The sequence below is a fragment of the Balaenoptera borealis genome (genome assembly GCF_965194805.1).
Source record: "Balaenoptera borealis genome assembly, chromosome: 1".
NCBI classification, from domain to species: domain Eukaryota; kingdom Metazoa; phylum Chordata; class Mammalia; order Artiodactyla; family Balaenopteridae; genus Balaenoptera; species Balaenoptera borealis.
Genome location: NC_138860.1, coordinates 151,479,672 through 151,504,242, shown reverse-complemented (window position 1 = coordinate 151,504,242; position 24,571 = coordinate 151,479,672). Strand labels below are relative to the sequence as shown.

At 53.2% G+C, this 24,571-nt stretch overlaps 1 protein-coding gene across 14 annotated transcripts in view; it reads right to left on the bottom strand.

Moving 5' to 3' along the window:
* Positions 1–24,571, bottom strand: part of TTC39A (tetratricopeptide repeat domain 39A) — a 59,851-nt gene that overhangs the window by 26,814 nt on the left and 8,466 nt on the right. For 4 of the 14 annotated variants that reach the window (XM_082371061.1, XM_082371050.1, XM_082371051.1 and 1 more), the window contains exons 2-6: positions 13,874–13,978; positions 5,285–5,416; positions 4,327–4,403; positions 2,993–3,060; positions 1,084–1,148 (exon numbers count right to left, since the gene is read on the bottom strand). In XM_082371061.1, the coding sequence (XP_082227187.1) occupies positions 1,084–1,148; positions 2,993–3,060; positions 4,327–4,403; positions 5,285–5,416; positions 13,874–13,978 (447 nt within the window). Of the gene's footprint in view, positions 1–1,083; positions 1,149–2,992; positions 3,061–4,326; positions 4,404–5,271; positions 5,417–8,783; positions 8,807–13,873; positions 13,979–20,015; positions 20,171–20,239; positions 20,387–20,773; positions 20,933–24,571 lie in introns of those variants that run through there. The other 10 variants (XM_082371055.1, XM_082371057.1, XR_014238225.1 and 7 more) reach the window with 10 other exon arrangements.

Genomic DNA, 24,571 nt, shown 5'->3' with positions numbered 1-24,571 from the left:
AGGGAGAAATCTGGCATGTTTGAAAACCGGAGGGAAGGCCCAAATGCCTGAGGCACGGTGGGACAGGAGCTACGGCTAGGAGGACAGGGGCACCTCCCAGGAATGACTCGGCAGGACCCAGGACTTTATTCTAAGAGCAAGAGGGGGTCTCAGGAGTTGGCAGGGACCGACTGACCTGACAAGGTTTGTGCTTTGAAAACATCACTCTGGCAGCTGGTAGGGAGACTAGAAGGGCCAGAACACAGTCTGGTTTCCCTGAACAATTCCAGCAGAGACCCACAAAGCAGTGTGGTGTCCATATACTGCATGGTGTGTTATACCCCAGTAATACCTGGAAATCAAACTCAAAATCTCTCTGCAGGGAAATAGTCACATTAAGTGGGGAAAATAAAGATGATAGTCTCAAGTCAATTCAAGTCAACTTTTAATGGAAAAGGAGTTTCAATGCCAAACTTGGGGCAGGGGGGAGGGTTAATTATTTTCAGAGCTTTTCTGATTTTGGAATTGTAGAAAAGGATTGCGGGACCACACTGGGCAGAAGTGCTCTGGACCGAGTCTTCATTCTTTGCTCCATAAACACGGCCTACGTGTGGCCCAGTGCTGAGACGGCATGGAAATAATCTGGCTGTCGAGGAGCTCCCAGTTTGGAGAGGTGGTGTGTATTATGTAAGCATCATCCCTGTGTACTGAAGGGTTCAAGGAAGGCTTCGTGGGGAAAGCGGCATTTGGATGGGGCCTTTACGGATGGGTAGGAGTCCTGCTGCTATTCTCAAAGTGACTGTTCCTGTGTCTTTCTCCCACCCCCACCAGACTGAGCTGTTTGTACAGAATATGTGCCTTGTTTTCCCCTAGCTCAGGGTCAGGCACAGAGTCAGCTCTCAGGGGGACCAAATGAACGGATACACACAGGGGAATAATATTCCAGAAAACTGAAGTCCTGAGGGTGCAGAAATCTATCTGAGGTCACACAGTATTCTAGGTTTCTTGCCTCCAACCAGTGCCCTCTACCTCCCACAAAGCAGCCTGAGGGGCACAGGGCAGTAGATGCTGTGGCCTCAGGCCCCCCAGGCCAGCCCCACTCACTTGTAGGTCTGGTAGCTGTTTCGAACTTTGATGCCACCCTTGATGAAGCTCACCATGTTCTCGTCCTGCAGGGGGGAGAGATGCTAAGAGCCGGGCCTGGGTGGGTAGCCACAGGCTTGAGAGGGATCATACAAGGCTCTGGATACTGCCTGGACCTCCCTGGGCCCAGCTTTATGAGGGGCCCCGCGTGGGTGGGGTCAGAGGCCTCCCCACTCTACCCCTGGTACTTGAGATGAGGGTCTTGCTTGCCAAACAAGACCTCCACAATGCCCAGGGCTCGACCACAGCCTCCTTTACCAGGCTCACATGTACCTATACCATGTGCTTGGAGAAAGGCCTGGAGGAGATGCTCCCACCGGTTAACAGTGGAGGAACTGTGGGGAAGGAAGAGAGACGTTCATTTTTGGATTGCTTGTGTTTTTTTACAACAAGCAGGTATCCATCACATTTGTAATTTAAAGCGCCAGGACCTGGGGACTTCTCTGGCGGTCCAGTGATTATGACTCCGTGCTTCCACTAGAGGGGGCACAGGTTTGAACCCTGGTTGGGGAACTAAGATCCCGCATGCCACACAGTGCAGCCAAAACAAAAAAGCCCCAATACCTACAGTCCCCCTGACAGTTCCACTCCCAGGTACACACCCAAGAGAAATGGATGAACGTCTTCAAGAATGCTCACAGAATCACTGTTCATAGTAGCCAAGAACCAGAAACAACCCAGATATCCTTCAGCAGGATAATGGATAAACAAACTGGTATATTCATAGAAGGCAGTATTACACAGCCATGTACGGCTGGGTGAAGAAAGCAAGTCCCACACAGCTTGAGGCCTTAAGAAGCTCAAAGGCAACTAAAACATAACAATATGCTCTTCAGACATGAATAGGAAGCTGAGAAAACCATTTTTTAAAAACAGGGCGGGGGATGATAAATACAAACTCTAGGTAGTGGTTTCCCCTGGGGGAAGGGAGGCAGAGGGCAAGGAGATGTGCCAGCAGGGTTCTGTTCTCCGGATGGGTGGGGGGTTCGTGCACGTATGTGTAATAATAGAGTAAACAAACAACGGACATAAAAGGCCATTCACGGTGCAATTATTACAGTGATCCTAACGAAGAATTAAGATTCATCCAATTCTAATCATCTGAGGTCCAAAAAGATAGAAAAATCACTGGCAAAAATAAACAGTACCCCAACAATAAAATTTATATGTGCCTCTCCACCCCAGTACACCTATTTACATGATGATTATATTTTACAATTATAATCCAGGCTTTCTGGTAAAATCATGATGTGATGGTTCTCATAATTTCCACTGTGGTGAGGAGCATAGGCTCTGAGTTGGCCAGACCTGGTTCAAATCCCAGCTCTGCCATTTGCTAACCATGTGACCCTGGGAAGGTGGTTCCTCCTCTGCTAATCCTCCCCTTCATAGGCCTGTGAGGTGCTGATTAAATAATACATAGAAATGTAGGTAAAAACAACCATGCAATGTGTATAAGGTATGTAAAAATGACATGCCTGTAATGTACATACAAAGCCTGGTATGTTGCAGGTTCTACAAGTTCTTGAATGAATCACGTTTGATTCATTCAGACTAGTCTGCTGAATGAATCAAATGTAAAGCAGGCTCTGTCACCCCCGTGACATAAAAACAGCAGGGAAGCAGCAGTCACGAGGTGGAAGCACATCCTGGTAGTGGGTGGGAACGCGTGTGCTCCGTGTGGAGGGGCAGGGCCCATCACCTCTGCCACTGAGCCTGCCCAGGGCCAGGAGTGTTGGGGTGACGGAGCCTCAGTCCTCGCCTCAACCCCAAGGGGGCTGGGCATGGCTGCTCTAGACCCTTCAGGCTAAGACGTGGTGATCCATCTTCTGAAACCCCCAGGCTGCTTGTACAAGAAGAGGGTTCCTACCTGCAGGAAGGTCAGGGCTGCTCTCTGCAGCAGGCACTCTGCGTAGCAGACCTCAGCGTGGATTTCCACTGCAGGGAGAAAACCAAAGCCCTGTGGCCTCCTGGGACTCTTGGCAGGAGGCTTGGGCCAAATCCTCCTCATCCCACTTCCCAAAAGGCAAAGGGAGCCTGAGTCAGCACCTGCCTGCCACCTCCCGAATCCCCATCACCAGGTTCCTTGGTGGCACGCACCATTGTCCTGAATTAGCTCACACCCCTGACCCCACCCCCGAGAACGTCAGCAGAGGGCCCTGGGCCTTGTCCTCTTGTCCTCCGGGCGTCACTGTAGGTGCTGTGCACCAACACCCCTACAGTGCTGGGATGAATGGATAAACCCAGGGAAGCCGCAGGCTGCAGGAGTAAGGAAGGGGAACTAAGACAGCCCGAGGAGTCAGGAAAGACTTCCAGAAGAAGACGCCTGAGTTGGGCCATTTGAGTTGAACATGGGATGGAAGGATGAGGCAGGAAGAGCTTTCTTGGCAGAGGCCCAGGAAAGCCAAACAACTCAGGTGCCTGGGGGACAGCTGAGCCACAGAAGGTTGAAATGGGGTGGAGCAGGGAGAGATTTAGGGGACAGGGAAAGATGAGGGGCAGAAGTCTGGCTGTAAAGGGTCTTAAACACTGGTGGAGGCTTGCAGATTTGGTCCTGTGGGCAGCAGGGAACCATGGAAGGTATGAAGGAGAGAGCGGCACCATCATAAGCACTGTTTCGCACTGGAACCTTCAAAGGGCTCTCGAGGTGGGGAGGGCCATTCGCCCCTGCACTAAAGGGCCCCAAATTCCTCATGGTTGGCTGCTGCTGCTCCAGGACTGCCACCTGTGGTCACGGCACAAAGATGCCACATGGCTCTGGCGGCCCAGACCTTCTCTTCCACGGCTCCCAGCTGTTTCATCTCAGTGTGTCAGCCTCTAGAACCACATTCCCCTCAGGAGCACGTGAGATCACTAAGATAATTAAACCAGTAAACCTAACTGCACACACAGTCCTAAGCCCACACTGGCCTGAGGAGCAAAGTGCACAGACCTTGTGACAGCATTTTCTTTCCTCAATTTCCAGCAGGTAATACCGTCAGGTAAGTGAGTCTCACCTGCTCCCCCGCCCTCACCCCAGCCCCCCACCTGAGACCAGTCCTCAAAAGGTCCCAGGTCTGACCCATCTGTGTCCCAGTGTCTAGGGCAGGGCCCGGCCCCCTGGGTGACAACTGGGAGGACAGCTGCCCCTTCCCACCCCTTCCTGGGCCTGGAACCGGGCTGCTTGGCATCAGCAAAGTTGAGAGGACATCCCAGGTGCCACACCTTCCGTGAACTGGTCCATAGTGGGGCGGTGCAACAGGCTGCTGAAGGAATCTGTTACAGAGGACTTCCTCCGGTGCCTGAAGAGGAAAACGGGGTCTCAGGTCATTCAGGGAGGGTGAGCGAAGGGCCCAGGCGCCTCCAACAGCATCTCCTGCCCCTCCCGTAGGACTCCACACACTAAACTCCTGGCAACTCCCCCCAATCCAGGCCTTCTCCCACCCTTGCCCCTGCTGTTGCCTCTGCATGGAGCCCCCTCTACCCTGGCCAGTTCCTAGTCACCCTACAGGACCCAGCTCTGGCATCACCTCCTCCAGGATGCCTTCCTTTCCTGCTCCTCCAGCCGGAGCCCCACGACCCCATGAGCTTCCCTGCATTGTGCTGGGATGTTACTGTCTGTGCCTGTCTCCCCGATCAGGCAGTTCAGGCGTCAGAGGGGCCGGGGTCTGATGATTCCCTGGGTGGCCAGTGCCCAGCACAGCGCCTGGCCTAGGGCAGGCAGGGGTGTGTCCCAGTGAACATGACTCCACCTGTGCACGAACCCTGAGGGTCTATTCATTCACGCGTTCAGGCAGTTAACGTGTACCGAACACAAACTATGCACCAGGTAACCGATGTCTTCATTCAGTCCCCACAACAACCCTGTCATCACACCCATTTCACAGATGAGGAAAGTTCAGACCAGAAAGGGGCTTGCCCAAGGTCAGCGAGTTATTACGTGACAGAGCCAGGATTTGTCTCCTCCCAGTCCAGCCTGGCCCCTGGAAGCCCTCCGTGACTGGCTCAGACAACACAGCTCCTGGGGCAGTGCTAACAGGGACGGCTTTTAGCACTTGGGGACACCTTTTTTTAGCCAAAAGGAGTAGGACTAATAGTGGCATGTTAGGCACTGGGATAAGCCAAGGTGACAGAAGGATGGGCCTCACAACCCCTCATCCCTGTCCACACCCCCAGCTGCGACCTCTGACAGAGAGACTGGGCCTCCTTCAACATGTTGCCAGCAAGTAGGATGTCCTGGGGGTCAAAGGTCATCATGGCCTGCATCTCCAGGATGGTGGCATACGTCAGTGAGTGGTACATGCTCTCCTTGGTTCTGCCAGAGAGAAGGGACACGAGAGCATAAACTCCTAGAACTCCAAGGTAGCTGACCCTGTGTCATCACCCACCGTCCCCTCCCCCATCCCGCATGGGAGGACACACAGGTCCAGAGAGGGGAAGGGACTCGCCAAGGGCTGACCCTTCCATTGCTGCTCAGAAGGCCTCGGATCCCAGCTCCTCTTCTTCCTGCTGAGTGGCCCTAAGTGACTCTCCAAATCTGAGCCTCGGTTTCTCACCCATTCCCCATGGATGGCAGCAGCGAGGCTGCGGTGAGGACTCCGGAGGAGCTCAGCAGTGTGCTGGCCTGAGGCGGTACTCCCCTGCGCCAGGGCCTGCCTCTCGCCTGCTGCCCCACCTACCGCAGGTCCTGTCTCCTCAAGCCCCACCTCGGGCTTGCCCATCCTTGTCCCCCGGACCTCACTGACCTCGCCACCTCCTGCCTCTCCCCACCCCACCATCTGATCCTGTTGCTCTCTGCCTGAGCCCTCCCGTGACTTCCACATCCCATGAGACAATGCTGGGGGCCCGAGGCTCCACACATCACAGGCCCTGCCCACCTCTCCAGCCCAGCCCTCTTATCACTTCTGCTTCTGACCCACCATCTGGTCACATTCAAGACTATACCACACTGAACCACACACACCCTCCTCGAGAAAAGCCCACATTTTCCCTCCTGCAGGCCTTTGTCCTTGCTGTTCCCTCAGCCTGAAATGCCCATCCCCTACCCCCGCATCCCCTGACTCATCTGCCAAGGCCCTCAAATGCCTCAAAGGCCACTGGGAATCCAGGGCTCCCTCCCAAAGGGAGCATGTGTCAATAACTGAGGCACGGGTCACACTGAATTTGTATCAGCCGAGGCTCAGCTCTCTCCCAGACTGTGGGCACCTCAAGGGCAGAGCGTGTGTGAGATTTATCTCTGACTCAGCACCAACATGACAGGGCTGAGCGAGCCGGTCTCAGGAAGCCTCCCCGTCCTGTCTCCCGGCTCCGCCACAGCCCCAGACCTCGCATCTAAAGGGTGTTGGAGGGGAGAGGGGTGGCATTTAGTCTAACACATGCAGAGAGCAACAGGCAAGGAAGGATGGGACCAATGCCAGTCCCCCTCTGTACGTGGGGAAGTCACAATGTGTCTGGGGCTAGATTTATGCTTCTGCAAAATGGGGACAATAATGCTGGCCCACCCGAGTCCATGTGGGTCTGGCTGGGGATTACCCTTGCCTGGCACACAGTAGATGCTGCAGTGATTTTTTGCTCCCTTCCCTACACTCCCTTATTAATTATTTTCCAAACTCCTCAGTGCCAGGCTTATGCTGGGAACTTCAGGGGAGAGAGAGATGACTAAAGTTTATAGACCATCTATTCTATCGTAAGACTTCACCCGTTCCTCATTCATAAAACACCTCTGTAAATTAAGTTGCTTTTTTACTTCTGGGTGATTCTCAGGTGATATTATCCTTGGAAGTCAAAGGTTCATGAAGGAGACCAGTCCTGGCAGCTGTCGGGACACCTCCCAGGTCTCTGCTAGAACTGCTTATCTGAGGGCAGTGGCTTGTGGAAAGGAGGCCACAGCCTGCAGTGGGGACAGAACTCAGACTTCAGAGTCTCTCAGACACAGTTTGGAATCCTGGCCTCGCTAGTCACCAGCTGTGTGACCCTCGTGAGTCTTGTAGCCTCTCTGAGCCTCAGGCTTTTCCTCTGTAAAATGGATACAATAACCCTTCTCCCCCAGGACTTTGGGTGGCTTAAGTAGGGTGCCCAGGCCAGGGCCATAACACCGATGCTCAATGAATGTGAGTCTGAGTCCCTCTGTGTCCTGCCAGGGTCAAGGGTCATTGCCCTACATAAAAACTTTCTCCCTGAGGAAGGGTTTCCCGGGCAGCACACAGACCCACCTCCCAGATAATCCCCTTCCCCCAGGCCTCTCCAACTCTCACCCTCCTCACCCCCAGGTCCCAGGCCCGGGACTCAGCCCCACCTGCCCAGCCCAGTAGGAGGGAGAGCCCCGCCTGGGCAGCTGGCAGGCGAAGTGGAATTTCTAGTCTGAGGCCCAAGGCCCCGACAGGCCCCCCCAGCTGGGAATCCTAGCCCCTCCCCAGCCCATGACGTGGAAACCCCCAACTCTGGTCTGGACTGGGATTCAGGGCACAGAGGTATAACAACCCCCCAGACCTCAGGCACCCCAAGCTTAGTTTTTACTCCACAAAGTCCTTGTACATATGGCGACCAGATCCCTAGAAGCAACGATCCCCTCACCTCTGAGCTAGACCCACCTCTAGGACATGATGCCCAATGGGGTCTCACCTGCCAGGCCTAGACCAGCTGTCAAGATGGGGAGGGCACTGGAAGAGCCATCGGAAGAGCAGGGTGTTGGGACCGGGGGCTCCTTGGCCACCTGGAGGTCTGCTAAGCCCAGCGGCCTCCAGCCCTTCCCTCCTCTGCCAGTAGCCAGGGCTCAGGCCCTTGTCAGCTACTCGTCAGCCATCCTGTCCTCACCATCAGGATGACTGACTCTGACCCAAACCCCACTGCTCTTTCCTGGGGACCCTTCTGCAGTCGCAGCCTAAGGCCTTACTTCCCGAGGACCTCTCTGGGCGAGGGTGCCCCCCTGCAGCCTGTCTCAGAGACAGACCCCCTGCCTCCAAGCCACCCTTCACCCTCATGAAATCCCCCCACGCCTCTCAGACCCACCTTGCTGCCCTCCTCTCCAGCCCAACCACCTTCTGGGGGACTCATATCCCCAGTCCACCTTCCATCACCCTGCCCTCTCCCTTCTGGGACCTGCCCCAGCTCTCCCCACCCCAGCCAGGCTGACTATCTGTCTTCCTCAAATACACTAGACCCTCGTTCACTGCCAGGCCTTGGCACCGGCTGTTCCTCTGCCTGGAAATGCCCTCTCCATCTGGCTGACTCCTTCTCATCCAGCCTCTCTCAACTTAAATTTGTCACTTCCTCCAGGAAGACTTCCGGGGCTGGCTTCACGGGTGTGCGATCTGTGCAGTCACACAGGGCTCCATGCTTGGTTTAATGCTCTGCTGTCACTGTCTTGAAACGCTTAATAATTTTTGAACAAAGAATTCCACATTTTCATGTTGCAGTACACCCCGGAAGGTATGTGGCTGGTCCTAAAGCCATTATTACTTGTTTCACTGAGGCCATGAGGCACCCTGAGAACGGCCCACGCCCCGATCAGTACTGCAGCCCCAGCACCCGGCCCGCCGCCGGCCACACGAGGGCACTCCTGAGGCGCTGCCAAGTGAACCGGCCCCAGGCGTCCAACCACCCCATCCCATGGGTCACCCCTTGACCTCCCCGTCAACCCACAGACCAGCTCTGCTTCTGGAGTCCTGCACGATACCACTCACCCTCCCGGCCACAGACTCCCCGCCTTCCACCTGTGCGCTCGCTCTCATCACTCCCGCTGCGCCATCCCCCCACCTCCAGCCTGTCCTCTCTCCCTGACCCCCCAGCTGAGCTTCCTCATACCAGCCACTCTCTCGTCAAAACCCTCGCTGCTGGCCTGCCAACTCCCGCTGCCCTGGTTAGGAGCCGCGCGACCGCCTACTTTCTCCGCAGCGCTGCCACTGAGCAAGGCAGGAGGAAGGCGCCAGCCACACGGACAGGCACGCTCTGAGCGGGAACCCCAACCTCGGCCCATCATGCCACTCATAAACTTCTGCCCAGTCCCTGTCACCTCCCCAGCCCAGCAGCAGCCTGGCCCCTTCCTCTCAGCAGGGGACTTTGCTTCCTCCCTCAGAGGAATCCCAGGACAGTGCAAGGGCACACCACCCTCCCTCCGCCCCACACACCTGTTCTACCTCCTTCCCTCCCTCCTGGAAGAGGCGGCAGGTGTCAGGCCTTCTGTCCCAGGGAAACTCCACCTGCTTGAGATGCAGGATGGCCCGGGGGCAAAGTGCGGGTTGTGGAGCTGAGTGGGGCTGGACGTGCGTCCTGGTCCTGCTACTTATCAACCATGACCATTGTTTTCACCAAATGAGTAGCTACCATGTTCCAGAGACAGTGCTCAGGGACACACACAGCGCGAAGTAAAATAAACTAGAAGCTACTCGAAGAAGTGAAAAAGGGAAAGCAAATGGTGTATATATGGTGACATGTATACACCAATCTGTATAAAACAGATAACTAATAAGAACCTGCTGTAAAACAAACAAACAAACAAAAAACAAAGTAGTCTAACATGCAGGTTCTGGTGTTAGTTTGGGGAAAAGAAAAAAGAAAAAAGTGAAAAAGGGAAAGCAGAAGCTGGGGGGTGGCGGGGGGGAGGCTTGGAGAGCCCAGTTACTCCCCGAGGGCAAAGCGTGGGTGACAGTGAAAGGAGACACCATGCGTGCCACGGGGAGCAGTGGGTGACACTGACCCCCCAGCGTCCTTCACAGCTTCAGCGGCTGTGAATGGGGAGAGGAGACCACTTTTGAGCACGAATTATTTTATCTTGACCAGTGGTTCTTAACAGAGATGGGGAGGTATTTTTACTGAATCTGCCTGCCCCTCCCCTGACAGCTGGCAGTTTCTGGAAACACTATTTCGTTGTCACAAGAAGGGGCCGGGAGTCTGCTCATGACACCCACTGTTTGGGGAGGAAGCGCTCCAACTCAGAAGAAAGCAAAGACCCTTTTCCGGAATGGGGCAGGAGTCAGGAGAAAGAGAGGTTACAGGGCCTCACGTGTGAGATGAAAGGTGGCCTCACAGGAAGCCTGTTCTCTCTGCGGTGCTTCCTTCAGGGCAGGCGTTGCCTCTCGGGGGCCTGGGTTGCGGGACCCCTAGTAGAGGGCCCTCCTGAGGTGAGGGAAGGTGAGGCGGCCCCTCAGCGAGGAGGGGGCTGAGGGCGCGAGGGGGCAGTGGCAGAGAGGAGCCACTTCGGGACGGGTAGTGACCAGCAGGGAAGGGGAGCCGGGGAGCCTTCCAACAGCACTGGGAGGGGAAGCCAGATGTTCAGTGATGGGGCAAGATGGGGCCTGGCCTGCCTCAGGCAGCGGCCACACTCTTGAGCAGACCCGGCCCTGCCGCACCTCAAGCCGGATCCCCCCCGAGGGTGGGGATGAGGTGTGAGCGCTGCTGGCGGAGGGACTACCGTACAACTCAGGACCACCAAGCCCTGGAGCCGCCCCGCTCAGAAGCTGGGCCACTGACCCCAGACAGGAGATCGATGGGTCAGTCAGGCCGGGAGAAACTGAACAGGCCTGGCTTGGGGCTTGGGGAAAGCCGTCCCCCTACCCCAGCACCTGCTTTCCCTGGGGACCTGGGGGAACCAGTGGTGGCAGAGGACAGCCTAGAGCTGAAAAGAGGGGATCAGGCAAGCAGGCAGCAGGCATGATTAGACCCCTGGCCCCTCACCCCTATCCCAGTCCCAGAACTCAGGCAGCCAGGGGCTCTCTGTCCAGATTGAGGAATGGAGGATTCTTCTCTGGAAAATCTAACATCTGGGGCCCGCTCTCTGCCAGATCATCCAAAAGTTGATCCCACCAATTACAAGGCTTCTTGGCCCAGACTTTCCAGTTGGCCTTTGAGTGAATTTGCTCTTAAATACGACCAGACAGACAGCCAGGGACCATCGGGCATTTCAGGGTAGCGCCCCCTGTCCTACCATGAGGAGAGTATTCCCCCCCATTAAACAGAAAAAGGAAACCTGCAGAAAGCCAAGATTATGCAGGGAAAGAATAAAATATTTTTAAAAGAGATAATATTCTGCGATAATAGTAATAACAACAATAAATACTTATTAGAGGGCTTGCTACATGCCAGGTCCTATCCTCAGGACACTCATATTTTTAAATATACATATAAAGAACACAGTGCACTCATAAACAAAGAATAAGATGTTTTAGGAAAAAAAGAACATTCAGAGAACACTGAAGAGTACTAGGGAATTAATCATATGATTACACACAAGAAAGAAAAGTCAGTGGATTTAATGATAAGGTTGAGGAACTCTCCCATAAATCAGAGGAAAAAAGATAAAGAAATGCGAGGGGGGTAGTGTGTGGATAAATATCTTAGAAGAGGACTGATCCAGGAAGTCCAATACCTGCCTTAAACAAAGCCCAAGAAAGGGAAACAGAACATGGAAGGATCATACGAGAGAATTTCCTAGAACTCAGTTTCCGAATAAAAAAATACCAAGGGGACTTCCCCGTTGACGCAGTGGTTGGGAATCCGCCTGCTAACCAGGGGACATGGGTTCGAGCCCTGGTCCGGGAAGATCCCACATGCCACGGAGTAACTAAGCCTGTGCGCCACAACTACTGAGCCTGCGCTCTAGGGCCCGCGAGCCACAACTACTGAGCCCGTGTGCTGCAACTACTGAAGCCCGCACGCCTAGAGCCCGTGCTCGGCAACAAGAGAAGCCACTGCAATGAGAAGCCCACACACCGTGATGAAGAGTAGCCCCCGCTCGCTGCAACTAGAGGAAGCCCGCGTGCAGCCACAAAGACCCAGCACAACCAAAACAAACAAAGAAAAAAAAATGCCAAGTAAAAAGACCTACATTCTGGCACATCATTGTGAAATTTCAGATTTGCAGGAATAAAAGAGAAGATCCTAAACATCTCTGGAGAAGGAAAAAAGACCCCATGCCATGTAAGAAGAATTAGGATTCTCCCGGCTACGGTACATGCCAGAAAACAACACCTTCAAAATTCTGAGGGCGAAAGATCATATTCATGCAACTCTCTCTTTGGAAATTTCTAGAGGACATGCTCTAGTAAAATGAGGGAGGATACAGATACGAGAGAGAAAAAGCCAGGCCAAGCAAACAGGAGAGAAGCAAAGGGGATTCCAGGAGCCGGTTGGAAGGTGGCCAGTAAACAGGTCTGTCCTCCAGGGGAGAGGTTTCCAGGAAAAAGAGGGACTGAGGGCTTACCTGATATGTCTGAGTATTTACGGAAAACCTCATGACTTGATGGAGTAGTTATAAAGAGTTCAGGATAAATGTATAGCAAATCAGGCAAATGAAGAAAACAAGACAATTATTAACTCCAGAAAGAAAATGTAATCTTATAATGTAAGACTTGTCTCTGCAATGAGCATAATACATAGTTATAATAATGAAAACACTGATTACTGATTTAGCCAGATATTGTGATACAATGATAGGAGGAGGGAAGGGAGGTGAAGCAGGGGTATAAGAAAGCTAAATTCTTGTCAACCATCAGGGGATGTGTAAAAGCAAAAAGTTGGGGCTTCCCTGGTGGTGCAGTGGTTGAGAGTCTGCCTGCCAATGCAGGGGACACGGGTTCGAGCCCTGGTCTGGGAAGATCTCACATGCCGCGGAGCAGCTGGGGCCATAGGCCACAATTACTGAGCGTGCGCGTCTGGAGCCTGTGCTCCGCAACAAGAGAGGCCGCGATGGTGAGAGGCCCGCGCTCCGCGATGAAGAGTGGCCCCCGCTTGCCGCAACTAGAGAAAGCCCTTGCACAGAAACGAAGATCCAACACAGCCATAAATAAATAAATCAATAAATAAAAATTAAAAAAAAAAAAAAGCAAAAAGTTTACAAGAGTGAATTTTATGGTATGTGAATTATATCTCAACTTAATTTCAGTTTTTAAAAAATTGAAAAAAGTGGTAAGTAAAGAAAGAGCACTCTAAGCATATTATTTAGAAATAAGGCAGGGACTTCCCTGGGGGTGCAGTGGTTAAGAATCTGCCTGCCAATGCAGGGGACCCGGGTTCAATCCCTGGTCGGGGAAGATCCCACATACCACGGAGTAACTAAGCCCGTGTGCCACAACTACCGAGCCTGCGCTCTAGAGCCCGCAAGCCACAACTACTGAGCCCACACGCCACAACTACTGAAGCCTGCGCACCCTAGAGCCCACGCACCACAACTACTGAAGCTTGCATGCTCTAGGGGCCAAGTGCCACAACCACTGAGCCCACGTGCTGCAACTACTGAAGCCCACGTGCCTAGAGCCTGTGCTCTGCAACAAGAGAAGCCACCGCAATGAGAAGCCCGCACACCGCAACTAGAGAAAGCCTGCGCCCAATGCAGCCAAAAAAGGAAGTACGGCAGTCAACACTAGAAGAAATGGCTAAACTACTGTCATCACTGCCCTAAAGCCTTGAGTAAAAGCAACTCAAGTCTTCAGCGCTTTGGAGGAAAATAACAAAAAGGGGCTGTTTTAGAGCTGGATTCAGTGGGAACAAGAAATCAAAGTGGAAGAAGCTGCAAGACCTGAGGGGAAGGAAGTCACAGTGACCTAGGGGAGGGCCTGGCTGTTCCTGGCTGTGGAATGGGGACCCTGAGCCATTTTTATGGGATTCTCAGGGGTCACAGTGACCCAGAAGGCTGAAGGCATTGAGTTACACAGGGTTCCTCTCACATAAAACCTCTGGTTCTCCATCCGACATCCCCATCCCTACACTTACATGTGTGCGTGCACGTGCGTGCACACACACACACACCCTCCATCCCCAACCTGGGCTTAAGCCTCACCTGGGCTTGAGGTAGCTGAGTGCTTCTGAGAACTGGTTGGTGAGGAAGAGGTCCAGGGCGGTCATGCACTGGTCCAGGGACTCGTGGAGGCTGTTCACAGGAGTCCTGATGGGAGAGACACAGGCATGACCTGGGAGCTCTCAACAAAGCCTCAGTTGAGAGGCTCGACTGTCCTGGCTGGAACAGAGCCGCCCAAGGCCCACTCGAACTCCCTGGTGGTCCTTGGATGCCTGTCATGAGCTCCTCCAGGCTGCCCACTCTGTACTAAGACACAGGACAATTTGGACCTACCTCTCAGTGTCCCTAAAGGTGGGAGGGGGAGCAGAAGGGGGTGGTGTCATCTGAGATCGCGGGGAGGGGCTGAGGATGGGATGTGGTGGGTTGGTGCAAGGAAGCCTCAGGAATAAATTTATCTTTCCTCTCACAAGGGTAAAAGGAGCCTTTGTGGCCCTTCTGACCCACTGGACTCTTCTGCCCCCACTGGGGGGCACAGCCTACCCACTAAATCCCACTTCAGCTCTTTTCTTACCTCCTCCTTCTCTAGGCCTTCTCCTGGCCTCCTCAGGCCTGCACTCGAGAACCCCATGGGCGCTGTCACAATGGGCCATAGTGGGCAGCCACCCTGTAAGAGCCGCCCAGGGCCTTTTATGTTCAAGGGCCACCTTCCCAATGGCACCTCCAGTACACCCGACCTCCTTCCAGTCCTTACACTTCTTGACAGCTCTTATCACCCTCTGACATTTTTTTTTTTTAAATAATTTTTGTGTTTATTATCTGTCTCCCTCCACTAAAATATAAGCTTCCTGAGAGCAGGAATCTTTGTTTTGTTCACTGCTGTATCACCGGCACCTAGTATCTGGTACAAAATGGGCTTTTGATAAATATAGGTTAAGTCAGTGAATGAATGAATGGATGGATGGATGGAGAGCCTTGGGCTAGGAGAGCAAATCCCTGACCTCTCTGAGCCTCAGCTTCCCATCTGAAAGACGAGAGATGATCCCAAAAGTCCCGTCTGATGGTCTTATGAATGTCTGTTCTCAAGGGGTCTCTTTTAAGTAGAGAAGGTTCTACAAAGTGTCCCGATGATCTTACTGAAAGGAGATCCTTTTCCCCCAAAGTTAAGAAAAGTTCTTTCTCCACCAGGTAAACTTCTACACCTATCTTAAGGCCCAGCTCTAATGTCTCCTCCTCTGTGATGCATCAACAGAACTTCCCAGGCAAAATGAAACATGTTTTGGTCAAAACTGAACTCTTGTTTGTTCTCCCAAATCTGTTCTCCAGATTTGCCATCTCAATAAATGGTACCCCTCGACCAAGTTTCTCAAGTCAGAAATAGTCATCCTTGACACATCCTCCCCCTGGCCTCCGTCATCTACTCCATCAATAAGCCCTATCAGTTCTACCTCCTGAACATCTCTCAATCCACTTCCTTCTACACCCAGTGCCCCCCAGTCCAGGCCACTACCATCTGTACCCAAGTCTGATGGAAGACCCCTCCTCTACTCCTGTCCATTCCTAACTCTTCTCTGTTATCCCATTTTATTGTTTTTCATGCCTCTTCTCTCTCTTCTTTGCCATCTCGTTCACTCTCTCAGTTAGATTCTGAGTAATTTCTTTAGATCTTTCATTTTGCTAATTCTCTTTAAGTGGGTCTCATCTGCTACTTATCCTCTACTGAGTTTTTAATTTCAGTGATTTTATTTTTCATCTCCAGAAATTCCACTTGGTTCTTTTTCAAATCTGCTTGGTCATTTTGGGCAGTATTTTGTTCTCTGTGTATTGTGGCAAGTCTATCTTTGATTTCTTTACACATTTTAAACACAATCGGTTATAATCAATATCTTATCACTCTAGGATCTTAGACTCTTAATTCTGCTATTTCTTGCTTCTGGTATCTATTGCTCACAGTGACTTGTTTCCTTGTGTGTTTTATAATTTTACCATGAGCTCCTATTTGACTGATCCCAAAGGGATCTTGAAATGAGAATCCATTCCTCCAGAGAGGATTTTCATTTACTTCAGCCAGGTTCCCTGGGGTGCTACCACCCCCCCCCAAGACCATTTATGTTACTTTTTTTAGTTTTGCATTTCCAGGACCACAGAGGTAGTGTATATTCAAACCTGAAATTTGTGTGAGGGCAGACCAACATGTATAATTGTCTAGGGAGCCTCTTTGTCCCCACAAGAACTGTCGTCTCCCTTTGTGGTGGGTGGGTGTTTTTTTCTAGTCAATGCACCTATTTGCTGAGGACGCCCTTTGAAGGTGGCAGATTCACGTGAGGTGGTAGGGAGGCTAAGTTCCAACTCTTCACACTGTCGTTGGGTAGCCCCAAGTCCTTATTTCCCATTCCTTAAGTGTCATTAAAACTCAAGGTTCTAGGTTTCTGGAATTTGTAAATACCCTCAGGTTGCTGTGGCTTCATCTTATTTACCAGCCTGATTTCAGCTCCCTCTTAATTCTTGGCTTGAGAGGATTTGTTACTTCTGTGGGCACTCAGGAATGTATTTTAAAGGATGTATGTTGTAACTCATCCAGCCTCTAGGTAGTTTTTTAAAGGGATAACGTAGGAAGCATTATTCCCTTTACTCTGTCCTTCTCATAATAGCCAAAATTATCTTTTTAAAACCCAAATCTGACCATGTCACTTCTGGATTTGAAATCCTTCACTGTCTTACTCTTAGGATAAAGATCAAGTTCCTTTCCAGGACCAAAAAGGCCCCACTGGAAGCAGCCAAGTTTCTGCCTGAGCCAGTGCCCACCAGCTCAGCCCCAGGAAGTCAAGTCCATTGTCCTGGCTTCTGCCCATCTCTAAACGATTCCAGAGTCGAGAGCCTACCTCCCACTTCTGTGCACACCCCACTCCCACCCCCACCTCCACCCCCATCAAGAAAGAGGTTCTGCCTCCTCGGTCTACCTGGAGAGAAAGATGCACAGACAGATGGACTGACAGCACAGAGGCACATAGTCCCTCCTCTGGCAGCCCCAGCACCACTTTCCCTTAACTGTCATGAGGCGGGTCTGCAGTGACCTCTCCAGATGGGCAGCTGCTTTGGGGCAGCGCTGGAGCTGATTTCTTCCCTGCCACAAATATCCACCGATCTCTGGCTCTGGGCCAGGCCTGGGGCTGGACTCTGGGGAAAGAAACTGGACCCAGATGTGGGCCTGCCCTTGAGGGCTACAGTGACGGCCAGAGCCACCAGGGCTGTGATCATGGGAGTCACTGGGGGCTGGGGAGGCCCAGAAGTGAAGGGGGGTGCCGTCAAGGAAGCTTTCTGGATAAGATGGCCCTGAACTGAGGACAAGATGGAGAAGGAAGTCCCAGAAGAGGAAAAGAGTGTGAGCAAAGGGCTGGAGGCATGATACCATAGTGAGGAGGGGGCACAGGCCCTCATGGGGCAGGTGGAGAAGACAGAGGCTCTGGAAGGCCTGTAAGTGGACGGGTGGGATGGGGGCATCCCAGCTGGCTGGGGAGCTCAGGCCGGCTGGGGACACTGGCCCCATTTGACCTAATAATAGCATGAACAAACACCTATCACCACTACAAGAATATCACTTCAAGTTATCTAAATTGATGACTGCATTATTTCACTCAGTCCTCCCACCAGCCCCAAGAGCCAGATGTTCTTATCTGCATTTGACAGATAAGTGAAGACAGTGAAGACAGGAACCTGATGTCCTCCTCCCAGGAACCTGGGAGAAGACAGAAATACTTTCTGCAAGAGCAACCTGCCAAACCGTTGCCCTCCCCTGGCTGTGACTGAGGTCCCCACTTCTCTGCAGGCTGTCCCCCTGTCTTTAAGGCCTTTCTGCTCCAAACCACCCTGCCGGGGCCCAGGCCAAAATATTCCTGGGCTCCCAAGTGGTGATGGTGGCCTCTTTGCTGTGCCAGGTGGAAACTCTGGTATGGGGAGGACGCCGAGCAGGGTGGAGCGTGGAGCATGGCTGGTGATGACTAACACCAGGAACTTTAGCGTAGTGGGGGAGGGGGCTTGAAGCCAAAGTGAGAAGAGAGCCACCCCACTCCCCTTCCCTCCCAGCTCCCCACGGTGGTCTGCCTGGAAACCACTACCTTAGTGTCTGATGGGCAGAGCTGGGGGACCCTCTTCTCCGCTGGAGACAGGAAACCCTCCTACCCTGACCCCAGTCAGGGTGAGATGGGTGGGGCAGTGGAGGCAGGGCGAGGCAGTCACTCAGAGAGCAGACTGGAATCAGAGCTGGCTTTTACTTCCTTCCAGCATTCAGGGGGAACCTTTGGCTCAGGGGGTAAGGCAACCTATCCATGGGGACCTGTCACTTCCACAGTGACCTTTCTAAATTGCAAATACGACTGTGACTCTGCTCCCAGAGTCCCGCTTAGCTGTGCATAAAGCGAGTACCACGTGGCAGGGAGTGATGTGGTGTGGCCTAGGTAGCGTGGAGTTTTGAAAGCAGACAACCCTGGACTCAAGCTGCAGCTCAGCAATCACTTGTTGGAGAAACGGGGGAAGGTTCTTTAACCTCTATGAGCCTCAGTTTCCTCATCAATGAAATGGGAATGACCTACCTCCCAGGGTTGCTGGGAAGAATGACTGAGACAGTGGAAAGCACAATAAGAAGTATTCAGGAAATGTTAGCAATTTTTTTTCCCTAAGATTATGTATTTCCATCATTTCTTTTACTGAGCAGCACTTTTATAATGAAACTAAGTAACTTTAAAAGATTGAGTGCACATATCCTGTAAAATCCCAGCAACTCCACTCCTACCTGGCAACCTGGAAGAACACTCACATATGTGCAAAGGACAATCATTCAAGAATATTCATTGTTTGAATAGCAAGACACTGGGAGCCACCTCCGTGTTCACCAAGAAGGCGGGATAAATAAATAAATGATGGTCTCTACATCAGGTGGCATATCATACTTCAAGGCAAGTGGGGACCAGGGCTTCAAGGATCAAGAGAGCTAAATCTCAGTAACCTGAAGCTGAGTGAGAAAAAGCAAGCTGCAGAATGATTTATGCTATATGACTCCATTTACAGAAAAAATTTAAAGAACTACATATTTTTTAGGCTTATACATACTCAGCAAAAGAATAAAAACAGACAGAGAAATGATAAAACCAAAATTCAGGATGGTGACTATCTCTGTAGAGGGAAGGGTGGGGTGGTCCACAGGGGCTTTGACGGTCTTTGCCATGGTTTATTTCTTAAAAAGAATATGAAATAAACAGGGCACAATGTTAACATCTGAAAAAGCTTGCTGGCAAGGGCATGGAGTTCATTTTATTATTTGCGATATTCTTCTGAAGGCTGAAAATATTTCATAATTTTTTAAGTGGAGGAGATTTAAATGTTGGTCTTTTCACCACTCAGCCTCACACATGGGGCCGGGCCCAGAGCAGGCCTGGGAGTGTTTGTTGACTGCCTGAATGAGTGTCTATGGTGAAGGTGGAACTGCTTTGCCCCTGCTCTACTCAGACCCCACCAGAATGGCACTGACCAGGGCCAGGGCCAGATGGACCTGGAGGGCATGCAGGTGGGCAGGTATGGTTTAGTGTGAGGACGACCTGCCAGTGCTAGAAGGGTAAGCTCATTGCCCTGGAGGCCCAAGGAGGGGCCAGAGGAGCCCTGGGTTGTAGAGAGGACTCAGTCAGGGATGTGAGTGTGCAAGGAAGAAAGATGAATGAGGGTTCTAGTCTGGGAGTTCAGGATTCTTTGATAGGTGCCCTGCTCCATGCCTGCCTTCTCTCCTGGAAACCATTTTTCTGGGCCCAATGGGGTGGTGCTCAGGACTGGGCAGAAGGGATTTAACCAGCTTCCAGATTTACAAAGACCAGCCCAGAGAAGGAAGGGAGCAGCCAGCCCAGCCTCCCTGTATTTTCCAAAGGAGGGACCAGAAGTCTAGGGAGGATAAAGGACTTGGTCCATGTCATACAAAACGCTGCCTGACTCACCAGGCGACCCTCCCCCAGGCCAGGGTGTCCACCGGCCACCCAACTTCCAAGCCCTCAGCCTGGGACACACACAGGCCCTGTGGAGGCCTCCAGCTGACAGCTGGCACCAGCCTAGTCACCTCCCTGTTCATGTGTTAGTCCTGAGGCCCTAGGCAAATATTGTCCCTGGTGGTGAGGCTCCAGGCAGAACGGCAGCCCTCCCAGCTCACCTGCGCAGGATCTCCGCCCAGCAACCTCCTGGCAGTGCCGGCTCCCAGCGCAGGGCGCCCAGCCCCTATCCACGGGGGTCCAGGAATGGCAAAGAGTTGCTCCAGGTCTCCCAGCAGCTGGCAGCTGTCACTGCTACAGGGGCGGTGTAGGGGTCCTACAGGGTTCCTCAACGGGGTGGGGTGGGGATGAGCAGAAGTGCCACGTTGAAAGTGACAACACCCACCTTTACTACCCCTGTTCCTGCTGTGCCCGGTGGGCCGGGCCGGTTCCTATCTTAGTCTTTTAACTCCTCCGAATATCCCTGAAGATGAAGTACTGTCTGGCATCGCTGGGTTCAAATCCCAGGCCCACTTCTCACCTCCTGGGAGACCTAAGACAAGTCATTTAAGAGCTACTGCTCAGTCCCCTCACCTGTAACGGAAGTGACAATAAGAGCCCACCCACAGGTGTGGAGGTGTAAACGCCACGAGCGGAGGAAGGAGGCTCTGACCCGGCTGTGGCCACAGCTTCCTAACAAAGTTGGGACCCAGCGGGGAGTGACCGACCGACCCAGGGTGCCCAGGGCCTCCACCGTCCCCGCGCAGCCCCATCCCCGCTCCCCGGAGGCGGCGGCGGCACCCGGAGGCCGGGAGGGGCGGGGGTCGCAGTGCCGCCCGGCAGAGGCTGGAAGCCGCAGTGCGGGCCTCGGGGGAGGCCAGGCCCGGCACCGCCCCCCGCCCCGCCCGCGCCCTCCGGGGCCGCTCCGCCGCGCACTTACCCCGCGGGCACGGCGCCCGGGGCGCCGGCCGTGGTCATCGCCGAGGGGGGCGGACAGCGTGCCCCCGCGGACGCCAGCCGCGGCCCAGGTGCTGCCGCCGGAACCCGGAGCGGGCGCTGTGCCGCCGAGCCGCGGACGCGGCGGCCGGGGAGGGGCGCGCCGGGGGCGGGGAAGGCGGCGGGGCAGGGCCGGGCCTCGGTCTGCCCACCTGCGCAGTGGGGCCAGGCCGCCGCCCGCCCGCGGCCGACCGCAGACGCGGGCCCAGCAGCGGGCGGGGGCTGTTTGGGGCCGGCCCGCCAGCGGAAGGCGCCCCCGCCCCACCTCCGCTCTGACGGGTAAGACCCCGGGGCGCCCAAGGTCTGCCCGGCCCATGCCCCCGGGAGCGGGGGCTCGCTCCTTCCTCAAGGAGCCCCACCAGTGTGGTCCCGGGAAGTTCTCTTAGGCCTGAGGTCCACCTCCCTGCCACTTTCACCGCCCCCCGACCCGAGCCCTTCATCATCCTATTGCACTGGTGGGGGGCATTCATGCCAAGAAAGGCACGGCCTCCAGAGTCAGGCTTGGATTTTAATCCCACCCACTTGTCCACAGCTTGACTGTGTTTTCAGGAGACCAGAAGGCAGAAAATAACGCGGTTTAGCACTCACTGCTAGCCAGCAGTTCACACTCGCCTCCTCAAATAGTCCCCATAACTGCCATTTTACAGATGGGGAAACTAAGGCACAGAGTTCGTGTGACTTGCCCAAGGCCACTCACCTAAAAAATGGCCAAGTCGTGATTGGAACTCAACCCTCCTGACTCCAAAGTGCACACTCTTGCCCTCTGGGTCCCTTCTCGTCTGAATCCCCAGGGCCTATGTGGGGTCACCCATAACACTCCTCAGATGCCTACTGTGTGCCCAGCCCTAAGGTATATGTCTAGGACCAGGATTGAAGGCGACCTGGTCTCCTGGCAGAAGAGCCACTGACCCATGAAGAGTTAACCAGCTACCACGTCCAGGCCCCAGATGCTCTTAATCATGACTCATCAGAGCACGTGGCTGCCATTAGAGCTGTCCCTTCACAAAGGCAGGGGACAGAAGGAGGAGGGACTCCAGCACCCCTGGATCTGCCCTGAGCTCCAGGATGTTAGAAAAGGAAACAGGAGGAGTCTGTAGAAGCAGCCATGATAGAAAGAGGGCTTAGACTAGGTCCTGGGAGAGCCAGGCAGATTGGGCCTGGTGGCAGAGGGGAGAGGTTTAGGGGGATTACTGTTTAAATCTAAACAGGTTGCCTGGAAAGGTAGTGAGTTCTTATGCTGTCCATATGTGAGCAGAGGCCAGGTGCTCACTAGCAAGGGTCATCCCACCACTGGGATTCTGACATAGGCATGGAAAAGATAATTAACTACAAGGAGTGGGCTATGATAACATCCACTGTCATCTCCAGAAGTCCAGATAAGGGACAGTGCTATATAGGCTGGGGGCTTCCTGGGCACACACTGCTCTAACCCACTTTGACCTCCCCTACCACCCTGGGTGAACACCATCTGTGTATGGTGGGGGTGGAGTGAGGTTTGTATGTGACTGTCTCTGCCATCAAACTGGGACCTTCTGGAGGGTAGGGCCTGGTCAGACATCTCTGTATCAGTGCCTAACTAATCACCAAAAACTTTAACACTGAGCCTAGCACTTTACCATTTTCCTCTGAGGTAATGATTATAATAATGACTGATATTCATCGAAGGCTTATTATGTGCCACACATGTTAAGTATGTAACGTGGATTATCTCGTTTAATGCACACTTTTAACCACCTCTCTGAGCCTCAGTTTCCTCATCAGTAAGATGGAAGTACTGCCTGCTTCAAAGGGTCATTGTGAGGATTAAGCATTTATATGTGTAAAATGCCCGGAATGGTGCCTAGCATGTGCTTACGGTGTTACATAAGTGCTCTGACGATGGTGGTGACAGTGCCAAGGTAGATGCTATTATTCTCCCCCTTCTACAGATGAAAACTGAGGCTCAGCTTTGCCTTCAGAGCTGGAACTCTGCCCATGCCACAACGGTGGCAGTGATGCTGGGGCCACTCACCTGGTGAGTCAGAGCATCAGAGTGGCCCACCCCTCCTGAGGGTTCCACCTGGGTAGTTCCCGGCCCCCAAGAGCTCCTGCCTAGCCCCAACCCTGGGGAGCCTGTGAGTCACCATTATTTCTGCCTCCCAACCCCGGTGACCCTGCTCAGGTCACCTGCTCATTCCCAGGGGACCAGGAGAGCATCCTGAGTCCTGGGTTCCTTCCTCCCCTGCCAGGGGACCTTTTTTTCTGGTGCTTTGTGCCTGGGAGATGCGAGGCCTGTTTTCCTCTCTCATCTTCTCCCCAGCCTGCAAGAACAAACCACTGGGCTCACTGCACTTCTCAGTGGCCCTGAGACATCTCAATATAGACTGTTTTCACCAATACCATCTCTCAGCTTAAGAAGGCCTTCAGGAAATTCCCTGGTGGTCCAGTGGTTAAGACTTGGTGCTTTCACTGTCAGGGCCCGGGTTTGATCCCTGGTCAGGGAACTAAGATCCCAAAAGCTGCATAGTGTGGCCAAATTAAAAAAATTAAAAAAAAAAAAGAAGAAGAAGGCCTTCAATAAGTATCTGTTTAGTGAAACCTCCTCAGAATGCTCCAGAAAGCTCCATAGTAGCTTTATCTCCCATCCTACAGATGAGAAGACTGAGGCTTGGACCAAGTGTGACTTGGACTCAGGTCTAGCCATATCTTAAACCAGGTCTCAATTCTATCCTGTAGAGAAAACGTGTGGAAATGGGTGTGTGTGTGTATGTGTGTCACAGAAATAGGGGTGTGAGCATGTGAAAAGTGATGCCATCGTAGAAGGAGCTTAAGCTGTGAAGTCAGTTCTCCTCTCTGAATCTCAGTCTTCCATCTGTAAACCTGGGATAATAGTGCCAACCTCTCAGGGATGCTGGTAGGCTTACTGAGCATTACTTGGGTGACCCCTTGTCCCCTTCCCTATTCTCAGTGCCTTTCCCCAGACCTCTCCCTGGAGAAAGCCTCCACCCCCAGCCCCAGCCCCACTGTCTCTAAAGCCCAGAACTACCCACCTCAGACCCTAGAGCCCTCCCAGCCCAGCTGAGCTGGTGACTGTAAAGCAGGTTTTCTTAAAGTGAGTGAGCCCCACCCAGCAGGTTACAGGCTTGGGCTCGTTAATAATTCACAAGTAAACAGGCCCATCCACAAAGGGCCCTGGAAGAGGGCTGAACCAGTCACAGTTCTTCAATATTCCCTGGAGAGAGGCCCTTAGGGAGCACGAGGCCTGCTCCTTGGGCCGGCTGCCTTCCTCCTCAAGGACTCTGGCCCCTACTAGCTATGAACCTCAGACAAGTTACTGCCTCACTCTGGCCCTTAGTTTCTCTCTCCCCACCAAATATAAAAGGGAGAGAAGATTGCACCAGGAAGTCAAAGGCCCTCCCTGCTCTGATGTTCTCACTTCTGGGATCTGAGCTTTTTTATGAAAGTCTGGTCTCCAGGAGCTGCCAAGGTTGGGTCTAAGAAAGGAGCCTCCAGTCAGGCACAAAGGACCAAGAACAATTCTGAATGAAAAGAAGATACAGAATGCTAATGAAGGGTTTCTGGCATCGAGTGGCATCCCGTCAGAGGTTAGAACTTGGGCTGCAGGACCAAGAAGATCTGGCTGGACTCCTGCCCCACCGTGTCCTGGCTGTGCAGCCCCAAGCAAGTCAGTCACCCTACTAGCTCGAGGCAGGGCAGGGAGCGGTTCAGAGAGCAGGTTTGCAAGCCAGGGCTTATACCCCAC